At 52.2% G+C, this 12586-nt stretch overlaps 2 protein-coding genes across 4 annotated transcripts; one reads left to right on the top strand and one right to left on the bottom strand.

Moving 5' to 3' along the window:
* The first annotated feature begins 121 nt into the window (after positions 1-121).
* On the top strand, positions 122-2783 carry Endog (endonuclease G). Of its 2 annotated transcripts, XR_374059.4 has the most exons (4): positions 122-780; positions 1556-1665; positions 1775-2158; positions 2405-2754. XR_374059.4 is itself a non-coding variant. In NM_007931.1 (3 exons), the coding sequence occupies exons 1-3, from the start codon at positions 289-291 to the stop codon at positions 2685-2687; spliced, it is 885 nt and encodes a 294-aa protein (NP_031957.1). In that variant the 5' UTR covers positions 238-288; the 3' UTR covers positions 2688-2783. The 2 variants fall into 2 exon arrangements, 1 of the variants encoding a protein (NP_031957.1); NM_007931.1 differs by lacking the exon at positions 1775-2158 and having other exon boundaries at positions 238-780; positions 2405-2783.
* Positions 2160-7208, bottom strand: Spout1 (SPOUT domain containing methyltransferase 1). 2 transcript variants are annotated; one of them, XR_866012.3, is made up of 12 exons: positions 7104-7208; positions 6634-6679; positions 6307-6435; positions 6037-6196; positions 5453-5542; positions 5329-5378; positions 5076-5206; positions 4633-4716; positions 4428-4526; positions 3901-4003; positions 3636-3783; positions 2160-2899 (listed from the first exon to the last, which is right to left on the bottom strand). XR_866012.3 is itself a non-coding variant. In NM_172660.4 (12 exons), exons 1-12 carry the CDS (start codon positions 7137-7139, stop codon positions 2807-2809), a joined length of 1158 nt encoding a protein of 385 aa, NP_766248.3. In that variant the 5' UTR covers positions 7140-7173; the 3' UTR covers positions 2161-2806. The 2 variants fall into 2 exon arrangements, 1 of the variants encoding a protein (NP_766248.3); NM_172660.4 differs by having other exon boundaries at positions 2161-2899; positions 4633-4705; positions 7104-7173.
* Positions 7209-12586: the final 5378 nt, after the last annotated feature.

Genomic DNA, 12586 nt, shown 5'->3' on the forward strand with positions numbered 1-12586 from the left:
TCTTCTGTTAATCAATCTAGAGAAATCCTTCGCTCGTTTGGTGGCAGGAGGGTGGGTGCACCTGAGGGGTCTGACAGATCTGGGGTTCTGTCCTGTTTAAAAGCAGGGCCATGTGAGGTGTACATGGCGAGGCGGAGCCCGACGTGGAACGACCAATGGCAAGCGAGTAGGGCGGCACCAGGACCCAGCTACGTCTTAAAAGGGCAGCTGAAGGGCGTCGGGGGCCACGCCAGCACAGGCTCCTTCACTCTGTGCTAACATCAGTAGCGTCCTTGTCCTCCGGTAGGCATGCGCGCGCTGCGGGCCGGCCTGACCCTAGCGCTGGGCGCGGGGCTGGGCGCCGCGGCAGAGCATTGGCGGCGGCGGGAGGGCAAAGCGCCGGGGCTGCTGGGCCGAGTGCCATTGTTGCCGGTGGTCGCGGCCGATCTTCCCGCGCTGCCGGGGGGACCGGCGGGCGGCACCGGGGAACTGGCCAAGTACGGGCTGCCCGGCGTGGCGCAGCTCCGGAGCCGCGAGTCCTACGTGCTTAGCTACGACCCGCGCACGCGCGGTGCGCTCTGGGTGTTGGAGCAGCTGAGGCCAGAGCGGCTCCGTGGCGACGGGGACCGTAGCGCCTGCGACTTCCGCGAGGATGACTCTGTGCACGCGTACCACCGCGCCACCAATGCGGACTACCGCGGCAGTGGCTTTGACCGCGGCCATTTGGCCGCCGCCGCCAACCACCGCTGGAGTCAGCGGGCCATGGACGACACCTTCTACCTGAGCAACGTAGCGCCTCAGGTAGTCTCGGACCCTGGTCGCCCGCCCGACTGCAGCGTCTAGATCTTACTTTACACGTGCACCGTGGCGGGAGGGAGGAATCTTACAGTGGCACTGCAGAATCCGGGGTTTATCCTTCTTCAGCCTCCCGTGGGAAGCAGTGCACCAAGTAGTGACGGGCTGCAGCAATGCCTGTCAGCAAGCCACCCAGTGTGCTTCCTCAGGGAACCCGGGAGCTTGACTCCTCAGTCTACCCTGCTGGCCTAGGGCCAGTCAGGCCTCCAGGGCACACTGTTAGCACTGCACCTGCTCCCAGCAGGGTCTTGATTGTGAAGTAGGTTCCTGGGACATCCACCCAGTGGATGGAGATGGACAGGAGACCATATCCCACCCCACACCTTTTGTTGCTCGATTTTCCAGGCTGCCCAGGAACTCAAGAGATCTGCCTGCCTCTGCCTCCTGAGTGCTGGGATTAAAGGTGCACACCAGCACTGTCCAGTCCCCGTGCCTTTAGAGCTTGACCTAAGGTTTGGGAGTTCCAAGAGACCTTGGGGGTCTCTGAATGACTAATGTCCCCTCCTTCCTCCTTCCCTTGAGATGGGGAAAGCTTAGAGCATTGGAGTGCCAGGAATGGAGTGTGGCTAGCACTGGCTCAAAAACTGTAGTCACAGAGCCGTAAGGAGGGAGCCCTTCTTTGAGCCCTTGTCCTTCAAATGTTTGGGCATTGACATTAAGAGCTGGGGCATGCCTAATGGAAGGTCCGAGGTGTGCTCCTGAGCCTCGCTTCTCCCACCAGGTGCCACACCTCAACCAGAATGCCTGGAACAACCTTGAGAGGTACAGCCGCAGCTTGACGCGAACTTACCAAAATGTCTATGTCTGCACGGGGCCGCTTTTCCTGCCCAGGTAAGCCTGTAGCTGACGGGGCCTCCGACTCCTGTTCTCCAACCTTGGGCTTTCTGTGTCACTGTAGCCAGAGACCTTTGGGTGGCCTAGAACTCTGCTGTGCCCTCAGGTGCCTGGCCCCACACCTGCCTTTGCTCCCCACGTCTGACCTGCCTTACCACCTGTAACCCGTGGCTGCACGGGAGGCTGTCACCCTTGCCTCTGACGTGCTAAGGATTCCTGGCAGACAAATGAGCTGAGCTCCTCGGGAGGGCACAGAAAGCAGCAGCAGCAGCAGCAGCAGCAGCAGCAGCACGGGCTGCAGCACGGGCTGCAGGAGGCAGCGGCTGCTGCGGAAACCAGAAGCTACAGGCATCCACTACAGGCCATCTGGCGTGGCGCGGTGTGACGCCACCCGAGCACCAGGCTGGGGCTGGGGTTCCCCAGCATGGCCTCCCACTCGTGCTTGTTAGGTGTACTGCCTACGGGACAGGTTACAGTCACGTGAGCATAGGTGAGCATCAGGGTCTAGAGAGCTCATTCCTCTAGCTGCGTTTATTGCCTCCCATTCTGTCTGAAGCAGTATTGGGCAGAAAAGCAGAGGTTAAGCATTGGTCCCCACCTTACATAGTTCCCAGACCCAAGGAGGCACCAGGCCCAGCACAAACTTCTTGCTTGTTGGAAGTTAGGAAGGCTTCCTGGAAGAGGTGACCTTGTATGTAACCAGGCCTCTTGGCCATGCGCCCGGGTCTATCCACAGGACCGAGGCTGATGGGAAGTCCTATGTGAAGTACCAGGTTATTGGGAAGAACCACGTGGCAGTGCCCACACACTTCTTCAAGGTGCTGATCCTGGAGGCAGCCGGTGGGCAGATCGAGCTACGTTCCTACGTGATGCCCAATGCCCCCGTGGATGAGACCATCCCTCTGGAGCGGTTCCTGGTGCCCATCGAGAGCATCGAGCGGGCCTCGGGATTGCTCTTCGTGCCCAATATTCTGGCTCGAGCTGGAAACCTCAAGGCTATCACTGCTGGCAGCAAGTGATGGTGGAGGACTCACTGGAGCCCCTGGGGAGATGGGCTGACTCACATTAAAGGCAGTTATTTTTGGAGAGAAGACTTGACCATCTCTACTCCCATGATCCTCCTGTCCTGCTGCTTCCTCTACATCCTGGGTCCAGAAAGCGGGGAGGCGGGCCTCGATCCCACCTGGGTGAGACCAGGCTGCAGAGCAGCCAGCGAGATGAGTATGGCCTCCTGGAAGAAAAGAAGTTGGTTGGGACCAGGAAGCCAGGCAGCCTTCCCAGCTGCTTGTTTTCAGGCCCCATGTGAGACCTACCTCAGGGTCAGGAGGGATACTGGTGGAACAGTAATTAGTGATATGGGCAAGACTTCAGAGACAGGGAGACTGGGGCTGCCCGTCTGCATAGTCACTGCCCCTGAGGCTGACAGCAACAGAGCCTCCCCCATAATATCCACAGGCACTGAATCCCATGCTAGTCTCCAGGATGGGTGCATAGATCCTGTGGATGCTCAGAGCTTGTGGCACACTTTCCCCCAACACCCAGAGGGACCTAGGATACAACCAAGGAAGCGGAAGCAAGAAGCCCTGCAGAGGGACAGACAGACAGATCACCTGGGTCCCTCAACCTAAGAACACAGGGCTACCACAGGGCACAGGGCCAGGACTGCAACTCTTAATTGCTCTTGTGTTCAGTCCCTGCTACTAGTTGGCTGTGGTAAAGATCCCAGCTTCAGAAAAGCTCTTTAGGCTGGGGCTGGAGAGATGGGTTAGGAGTACTGGCTGCTCTCCGGGAAGTCTTGAGTTCAATTCTCAGAATCCACATAACAGTTCATAACTATTGACACCTGTAGTCTCATGGGATCCGATGCCCTCTCCTCATGTGCACAAGCACACGCAGACAAAACATTCATAAGTAAATTTTAGAAAAGGCACGCAAGGTGGGCTGCAAGAACTCGGGCTGCGGCTCACCTCGGTGCGGATGGTACGGCTGCCCTGGCTAAGGCATGTGTTGACATAGAAGTCGAAGAGGACACTGGGGTCAGCCACTTCAAGGTTCGGGTCAGCATCCACTGCAGCTTCTAGCCCTTGGAGGCCTCCAAACACCACAAGGGCATGCCTGGGACCCAGAGAGGGGGACACTGACTTCAAGGCTCCACTGGATGCAGGCTCCAGAGCTTTAAGTCCCTAACCCTCTGTAGAGCAGGGCCCAGTTCCTATTCTAGACAGCACACACCTGAAGCTGGGCAGCTGGGCAGAGGCCACGTCGGAGCCACGTTCTGATGTCCCAATGGTCAGGTCGTACCCATCCTGGAAGGGAGCCTCAGCAAACACAGCGCCTGGGAGTGGGGCAGGCTCAGGTAAAGAAGACACCTACTGCTCTTGGGAAGTTGACCTTGGCTGTGGTAGGCAGAAGGAGCTCCCAAGCCCCAGACAACATTCAGCAGCCATGATACTTGTCTTGAGACTGCAAGGTCTCGCTCTGACATATCTAAGCTGGTCTCAGACAGACAGTGAGATTCCTGTGCTGGCCTCCCTAGTGCTGAGACTGCAACAGGATGGGGGCCAAGCACATCCTGTTCTCAGATTTCTTAGCATTCACAGAGATGTTCAGGGAGACTAGGGTACCAGAGATGTGACCAGAGGCTAGAGGAGGCACCTCCTAAACATACACACAGTTGGGTAGGACAGAGACCCTGATCTGACTTGTGGGTCTCACAAGTGGGACAGATGGACATTCAGGGAAGGGAATTCAGCTCTTACTGAGGCAAGAGGCCAGCCGGACAGTGTAGCCCCAGTAGAGACCAGCTTTGGTGCGGGGGTCCTGTGATGACACAACTGTTCCTTTGTATGTCTTGCATTCTGGGAAACAAAACAGGCTATGAAGACCAAGGAAACTGGTAGGTAGAGGCGGCTTGGAAGAGGCTCTGAGCCAGGCAGCTCTAAGGGCCCAGGAAGCTCCCCCTACCTGGGAGCTGCTGCTGGTTCAGTCGCACGGTCACCCGAAGTCCAGGGTCCAGTTTCTTGTCAATCTTCACCTCCTGAAGAGAAGCTAGAGGGAGTGAGTGAGTGCCACACCGTGAAGGGGACACGTTGTCAGATAACCCAGGTCAGCCTGCCCCGTCCAGGGTCCATGGAGGCCACAAGAGGGCACCAGATTCCCTGAAACCACCTGATGTTAACCGCCATGTGGGTGCTGGGCACTGAATGTGGGTCCTCTGCAAGAGTAGCCAGTGCTCTTTAAACTGAGTCACCTCTCCATCCTCGAGGGGCTCATAGCTTGAGCCCTACTTTGGGATAACTAGTGTTTCTCAGCAGGCCTGGAGTTCAGGTCTCCTCATTCATGTGTCCTTACCTTTTATAGCTAGCAAGTGTCCCCAAGTGTACCACAGCCCACCTTCCCAATCCTACCTTCTTCATTCCACAGTTGACCAAAGAGCCATGGCCTGCCTTGGTGGGCCGGTCCACCACGACGCCTTCTCGAAACTCAGACTCTTCGTCCTGACGCATGTGGTGAGGGCTGTCCAAGGGGTTGAGGATTCCTGGGCAGGGAACAGGAGGTGATGATAGGACCAGGCTCTACCCCTAGCCTGTGTTCCCACCTGGATCCATCTTGGTGCCTAAGGCTGAGTCATGGGAAATGGGGCAGGCACACTAGCTGTACCTGCAAACTGCAGATCTTGGTGCTTGGGGAAGAACGCCTTTCTCAGGTACCTAGGGAGGAATGCATCTGTCAGGTCCATCCTGGGGAGGCTGCCTCCCAGCCACTGCCCTCACCTCACACTTACTGTGGACACTCCAGGTACTGTAGGATGCGGGCCAGCTGGACACATGCCTGCCCTTTCTTGCCAACTCCCCTGAATTCTCCTTCCACACTCCTGGAAAGATTAAGACAGACCTCAAGATCCAAGTGCTGGGCTTATTATACTTTTTTTTTTATTTTCTTTCTTTTTCATTTGTTTTTGGGGACAGGGTTTCTTGGCATAGCCCTGGCAGTCCCAGACCTTGCTCTGTAGACCAGACTGGCACTGAACTCTCAGAGATCCACCTGCCTCTGCCTCCTGAGTGCTGGGATGAAAGGCGTGTGCCACCACTGCTCAGCTCAAGTGGCCTTCTGGTCTCCAGAACCACACTGGTGTTTGTACACAAGCACCATAAAGAAATGCTAAACACAACCCAAACCATCCAAGTGCTGAGCCTCAGCACAGACCATGGGCAAAACCCTGAGTCCACTCTCTAGCACCAAGGGTGAGAAAAAGTGAGTCTGCAGCTGCCTTTGAGAGCTCCTTCCAGGCAGCCAGGCAGGTGACAAGGAGCAGGACAAAGCCATGGCCACCCCTGCTGGTCCTCCCCACTCCCCAGAGACTCTCACTTGGTATCTTGGCCCTCCTCATCGAACACCACAATCTCATCCACACAGAAGATGGTGCAGGCTCTGGCGATCTGGCCAGCCAGGTAGGTGCGGAGCTCAGGTGACTGGGCATTGTCCAGGATGGAGCCTGGCAGGGCCACACTCAGAGTGTAAGGCCGTCCTAGCAGGGACAGGGGATGTTCCTGTCAGCCTGACAGGCTGTGGACCTTCCCTCCCTTGCATGTCCCCATGGCTCAGAGATTCAACTTACCTCACGACCCAGCTGCTTACCTTGGTTGCTCCTCTGGGCCGCCGCCTCTTCCTCCTCTTCCTGGCGTTTAGCCTCTTCCTCTTGGGCACGCTGCCGCTCCAGTTTCTTCATTATCTTGAGGTCCTTCCACTTCTTTTTCTCCTCTTTTTCTGGAGAATTATTGGAGGGAAAGGACTTGACATGGGGAGGAGAGTTCCTTCTCGCTGGGCTAGCCTAGGCTCTGGAGAGGCTGCCACCACTCACTTGGATACACTGAGACCCAAAGAGGGCTCGTCGGGCCATTAGCTGGTTTGTGGAAAGGGAGGGCTCAGTGCGCTTGCCCAACCCGGCCTCAGCTTTTTACTTACTCTGCTGTTTCCATTTTCGCCATTCAACCCTTTGGCCATGTTCACCCTGCAAGTAAGGAGGAAGATTGAGAGGCTGACCGGTCACACATAGGAGGGGCGCATCCCATCGGGCCTCCCGCCATCTGACTCTCTCAAACCAGGGTAGAAGTACACAGGGACTCGCCGTGCACAAAGCCTGGGATCAGATCCGGGAAGCTGAGGAATGAATCCCCATTGGGCAAAAGAAGAAACCGAGACAAGGGGAAGACAGGTATGGCCATAAAGTCGCCCTAGGAATCAGAAAATAAGCCAGGAGAGGACTCAAGACACCGTCGCCCCGCGAATGAATGTAGATCGGACCAGCTAACTCTGCAAGCTCAGGCTACGGGAGAGGGGCGAGGGGAGAGGAGAGAGCAGAAGACCCGGGCCGACACCACTGTGACACGCTGCAGATTCCAGGCCTAGCCCGGAACCCATCGGTCCGCACATACCGGACCACACGGACGCTTCCTCGGGCGCTCCGCCATGTTTCCAGGCCCACCGCGCGCCTGCCAGTTAGCCTCGCCTCTTCCGGCCACACCTCCGCGGAGCTGCCCAATCAGAGGCCCAGCGGAGAGTGGGGCGTGTCCTGGGTGCCAGGCTGAGGCGGAGCTCAGAAACGCCACGTGCGAGTGCGGAGGCTGCTGCGTTGGTACCCTGTCTCCAGGGCAACGAGTTCGCAGCACTACGCTGTCCGAACCCAGTAAGGCTCATGTGCCGCCCTTTCCATTGTTAGGTACCCTGGTGATATTTAGCTTCCATGTTTTATGTAAGGGCACCCTATTGGAAATTACAAAAGACTACCTTTATCCAGTTCATTTGCACTTTCTTTTTATTTATCCATTCAGTTTCCTGGGACTCCAGCTAAGGCCCGACGCGTGCTAAATTTAGTGCTCCACCAGTGAGCTATATTCCCAGCCTCGTCCAGACTTTATTCTTTTGGTTTTTTAAAAAGATTTATTTATTATTATACATAAGTACACTGTAGCTGTCTTCAGACGTGCCAGAAGAGGGCATCAGATCTCATTACGGATGGTTGTGAGCCACCATGTGGTTGCTGGGATTTGAACTCAGGACCTTTGGAAGAGCAATTGGTGCTCTTACCCGCTGAGCCATCTTGCCAGCCCCAGACTTTATTCTTTATCAGTTTAATTCATTTGTTTGCATGTAGTACTTTAAATTTTTTAAAAAAGAAATTGATACAGGGTCTTACTATGTAGCTTGGACTGACCTCAAACTCAATCTTCCATCAACCACCTGAGTGCTGTGATTGATTGATTGATTGATTTTTGGCAGCCCTGGATCAAATCCAAGGTCTCCAGCATGCAAATCACTGATCAACATTCTGTGTCTACTTTAAAATCATTTTAAGTAAAGAATGAGAAGATAGGACTGAAAGAAGTCCCTGCAGAAGACTTTTAGCTGCTGCTATAATAGCAGCCATTGTATCTGGCATGAATTCCAGAGGGATTGTACCTAGGGTTTGAAGAAGCCTTTTGTAAAGTTATTGATTGTTGTCTGAGGTTTTATGGGGTTGCTCTTCCAAGGATTCTCAGAGCCTTTGCATAACTTAGTCCTGAGACATACCTGACAAACCAGGATGTCTCCTGGGACTTGCTTAGGTATGCCTGGGAATGTAGGTTATGCCTGAGTATTGCTTAGGTAGGGTTCCTTCAGAGAAGCCTAGATAAGGTAGCAGGTTTTGGTATACAGAAATTGACTTGCTACAAGTACCTTTTGTGTAACAGTAAGGAGGGTCTGCAAAATGGTAAATATGTGAAGTTCAATGCCTGAGAGGATGAGCCCCTGCTGCTGAGAAGCCTAACAGGTCCTGCAGTGTCTCCTTTTCTTTGCTCTCCTGTATAACCCAGAACACCAACAGGTTCCTCCCCAAAAAACTTTTCTGCCTGATAGTTTTATATTAACTTTTTGTTGTTGTTTTTGAAACAGGCCTTAATATATAGCCCTGGCTGTCCTGGAACTTACTATGTAAACCAGGATGCCCTCAAACTCAGAGATCCTCCTGCGTGTGCCGAGCAAGTGCTGGGATTAAAGACTTGTGCCACCACGCCCACCCGGCTTGTATTAACATTTTACAATGATCCGATACTTTGTTACAGTTGAGGAACAATCCTGACACATTATTACCGCCAACTACAGTTTACATCACTCTTTTAGTCATACTTTCTTTTTGTCTGTTTTGCTTGCTTTGGTTTGTTTTTTTGAGATAATGTCCATCCTCCTGCCTTATCCTCCCAGGAGCTGAAATTACAGGTGTGGGGCACCCTGCTGTGTGAATTTTGACTTTATTTATATGAGTGTTTTGTCTGTATGTATGTGTGTGCACCAGAGTCTTGCCTGGTGCCTGAGGAGGCAAATGGATCCCCTGGGACTGAAATTATAGTAGATTGTAAAACACCATGTATGTGCTGGGAACTGAACCCAGGTCTCTGGAAGAAAAACCAGTCATCTTAACCACAGAACAATCTCCTCAGCATCCCAAGTTACTTCTTTGAGGTGCGATGTGGGGAGGCATGGACTGTGAAGCCCACACAGGCCTTCGTAGTGGGGCAATGTAAGAAAGACACCACTCCACGCTAGTACCAGCTACTCTCTGGCCCCAGCAGTCTGGCTGCCTCTATGGCTAGCCCCATGCAGCGTCCATCCATCTCAAAGGTTGTTTGTTTGTTTGTTTGTTTTTTTTTTAAGAATTAGTTATTTATTTTATGTATATGAGTATACTGTAGCTGTCTTCAAACACACCAGAACAGGGCATTGGATCCTATTATAGATGATTGTGAGCCCCATGTGGTTGCTGGGAATTGAACTCAGGACCTCTGGAAGAGCAGTCGGTGCCCTTAACCAGTGAGTCAGACTTTTTTTTTTTTTTTTTTTTTTTTTTTGGTTTTTGAGACAGGGTTTCTCCGAGCAGCCCTGGCTGTCCTGGAACTCACTTTGTAGACCAGGCTGGCCTCGAACTCAGAAATCTGCCTGCCTCTGCCTCCCGAGTGCTGGAATTAAAGGCGTGCGCCACCACACCCAGCTCAGTCAGACTTATATTAGTAAATTTTCAGCTCACAAAATGCCCACATAGTGAACTCAAAACTCCAATGATATAAACACAAGCTACACCCCAACATGGGGCAAATGCACCCTACTTAATATTTAATCGTCTAAGAAATCCCCAGTACTTATGGCTCCCAGGACTGTGTGGTTCTGGCTCCTCTTCCTCTCCTATAGGCTCCATCTTATCTCCTCCTCTCCTTCCCTCCTTCTCTCCCTCTGCACTCTCTGTACTCTCTAAAGTTCTCAGCCCACCTTCCTTTTCCACTGCCCAATCACAGGCTCTCACCTTATCTTGTGCCTGCCCTCACCTGCATATAAACAGCAATCCACAGACCTTAGCTCAGAATCCATCTGCCTCAGCCTCCTGAGTGCTGGGCTTACAAATTTGTACCATAGACCGGGTGTGCCAGTGCATGCCTTTAATCTCAGCAATCCAGAGACGGGAGGATCTCTGTGAGTTCAAGGATAACTTAATATATATATATAGTGAGTTCCAGGACAGCCAGAGCTGCATAGAGAAACCCTGTCTCAAAACAAAACAAAAAAGCTGGGCATGGTGGTGCACGCCTTTAATCCCAGCACTCGGGAGGCAGAGGCAGGCAGAAGAGTTTGAGGCCAGCCTGGTCTACAAAGTGAGTTCCAGCCAGGGCTACACAGAGAAACCCTGTCTCGAAAAACCACACACACACACACACACACACACACACACACACACACACACACACACAAACCCAAACAAAACAAAAAAAACAAAGTGTGCACCACGCAGCAAGCTTTGCAATTGCATTTATGCTGTGGTTAAAGGCATATACCACCACTGCTGGGCTGGGGCTTATGGTTGCTGTCTAGGCTGGATGCCACCAAGTCCCCAGGTCTCCTAGCTGGGGTTAGAGTGGGACACCAAGCTTGTAGCATCAGTGCTGGATGCTAAACTCTGGCCTTCCTGATTGTGCAGTCATCGCTTCAACTTAGGGATGAAGTATGTATCAAAGTTGGCCTTAAACTCCCAATCCTCCTGATTCTACTCTACCTGAGGAGTAAAATAATGACTATATGCCATCCAAGGTACTTTGAATTAAGAATTCTATGGTTGGGCTGGAGAGATGGCTCAGCAGTTAAGAGCACTGACTGCTCTTCCAGAGGTCCTGAGTTCAAATCCCAGCAACCACATGGTGGCTCACAACCATCTAGAATGAGATCTGGCCGGGCAGTGGTGGTGCACGCCTTTAATCCCAGCACTTGGGAGGCAGAGGCAGGTGGATTTCTGAGTTTGAGGCCAGTCTGGTCTACAAAGTGGGTTCCAGGACAGCCAGGGCTACACAGAGAAACCCTGTCTCAAAAAACTAAAAAACTAAAAAAAAAAAAAAAAAAAAAAAGAATTCTATGGTTTTGCCCATCGTGGTTGGCAAGCTAAGACATGAATGTTAAGACAAGTCAAGTCTCCTCTTACAGTTGAATACCCCAACCAATGTGAACGGGAGAGGTATACCACAAAGACAGGTTCCTAAGGAAATCTCCAGCCCTAAATCCTGATCAGTGAAATAACTTGGCACAGATGCTTGTGGATTTTATGCTTAAAAGCCCTGTAGGATCTTAACTCAATGTCACGGTTCAGCTCTGAAGTCTGAACTGTGGCCTTGCCCATGGTCCTGGGGTGAATGCTCAATAAGCTGTCTCTGTCTGACTGAGATCAGTGCTCCTGTGGTTTGTGAGGTGATTCTCAGTCCCCAACAATACCAAGTATGTTCCATTGACAATTCATGGCTGAGATGCAGCCCAGAGTTAGAATGCATGTCTAACATTGAGATCCTGGTTTGATACCCAGCGTCATGTGTATGCAATGCCCACAGAGCCCAGGAGACAGTCTAGGGTCCTTTGAAACTGGAGTTACAGGTGGCTGTGATTTGACCACATCTTTTAGAACAGCAAGTGCTGTTAGCCACTGAGCTGTCTCTTCAATCCCATCAAGCTCCTCCCCTCTTCTATTTTACAGAACAGTTGTCTGTCACTTGATTCCAGAACAGAAAATGAAAGAAAATTAGATCTTTAAACTAAGTTTGTGTTTTGTTGGGATAAACTCTTGTGTAAAGAATGTCTTTGTATTATTCAAATGCTGATTTCTGTAGGGGGGAGTGTGGATGTGGGGAGAGGGTGTCCCCCACCCCCCACGGCACTCCCACAGAGACGTGGGCACAGAATGGCCTTTGGTATTGTTACTTTTATGAAGCATCACCCCTTTCTGTGTTCTGTAAACATCTCCATCACTTTCTGATTGGTTTAATAAAGAACTGAACAGCTTATAGCAAAGTGGGAAAGGATAAGGCAAAACTTCTGGGCAGAGATAGGAACTCTGGGAAAGAGTCGGACGCTGGAGATTCAACAGTCGGACGCTGAGGAAGAAGCTTGTGCTGGTACTGAAGGGAGGTGACTAACGGGCCAAGGGGCAGAACTTAGATCAGAATAAACCGGTTAATTACGTTATAGAGCTAGTTGGGAAATAGCCTAAGCTAAGGCCTGGCTATAATAAATAATAATGTCTCTGTGTTACTCAGGAGCTTTGGTCACTGACAGTCTTTTGACAGGTTTATTACATATGTGTATTGGATTTAGTCACTGCCCATGGCTGGGTGGAGCTCAGTGGTACAGCATTCACCATGCCTGTGTAAAGCCATGAGTTCACTCCTCAGCACTGCCAACAAAACAAAACACAAAATCCAGCCAGAATTGAGAGCTCAGGCTTCTCATCCTTACACTTAGGAGGGAGGCAGGAGGATTGCCACGAGCTTGAAGCCAACCTGGGCTACAGTGAGTGAGTGACACTGGCTTTCCCTGGAAACCTTTGAGAAGAAAAACATCATTGGCCTTGGGA

Source organism: Mus musculus, chromosome 2, assembly GCF_000001635.26.
Source record: "Mus musculus strain C57BL/6J chromosome 2, GRCm38.p6 C57BL/6J".
Lineage (NCBI taxonomy): Eukaryota > Metazoa > Chordata > Mammalia > Rodentia > Muridae > Mus > Mus musculus.

What these genes read in the sequence shown, in the direction of transcription:
- Endog (NM_007931.1), top strand. Translation starts at nt 289, where the DNA reads ATGCGCGCGCTGCGGGCCGGCCTGACCCTAGCGCTGGGCGCGGGGCTG. An exon ending in TGAGCAACGTAGCGCCTCAG is followed by an intron (nt 781 to 1,555) that starts GTAGTCTCGGAC and finishes TTCTCCCACCAG; the next exon opens with GTGCCACACCTCAACCAGAA. An exon ending in GGGCCGCTTTTCCTGCCCAG is followed by an intron (nt 1,666 to 2,404) that starts GTAAGCCTGTAG and finishes GTCTATCCACAG; the next exon opens with GACCGAGGCTGATGGGAAGT.
- Spout1 (NM_172660.4), bottom strand. Translation starts at nt 7,139, where the DNA reads ATGGCGGAGCGCCCGAGGAAGCGTCCGTGTGGTCCG. An exon ending in CCGGCTGGCCTCTTGCCTCA is followed by an intron (nt 4,004 to 4,427) that starts GTAAGAGCTGAA and finishes CCCCACTCCCAG; the next exon opens with GCGCTGTGTTTGCTGAGGCT. An exon ending in GCCGTACCATCCGCACCGAG is followed by an intron (nt 2,900 to 3,635) that starts GTGAGCCGCAGC and finishes CTTTTCTTCCAG; the next exon opens with GAGGCCATACTCATCTCGCT.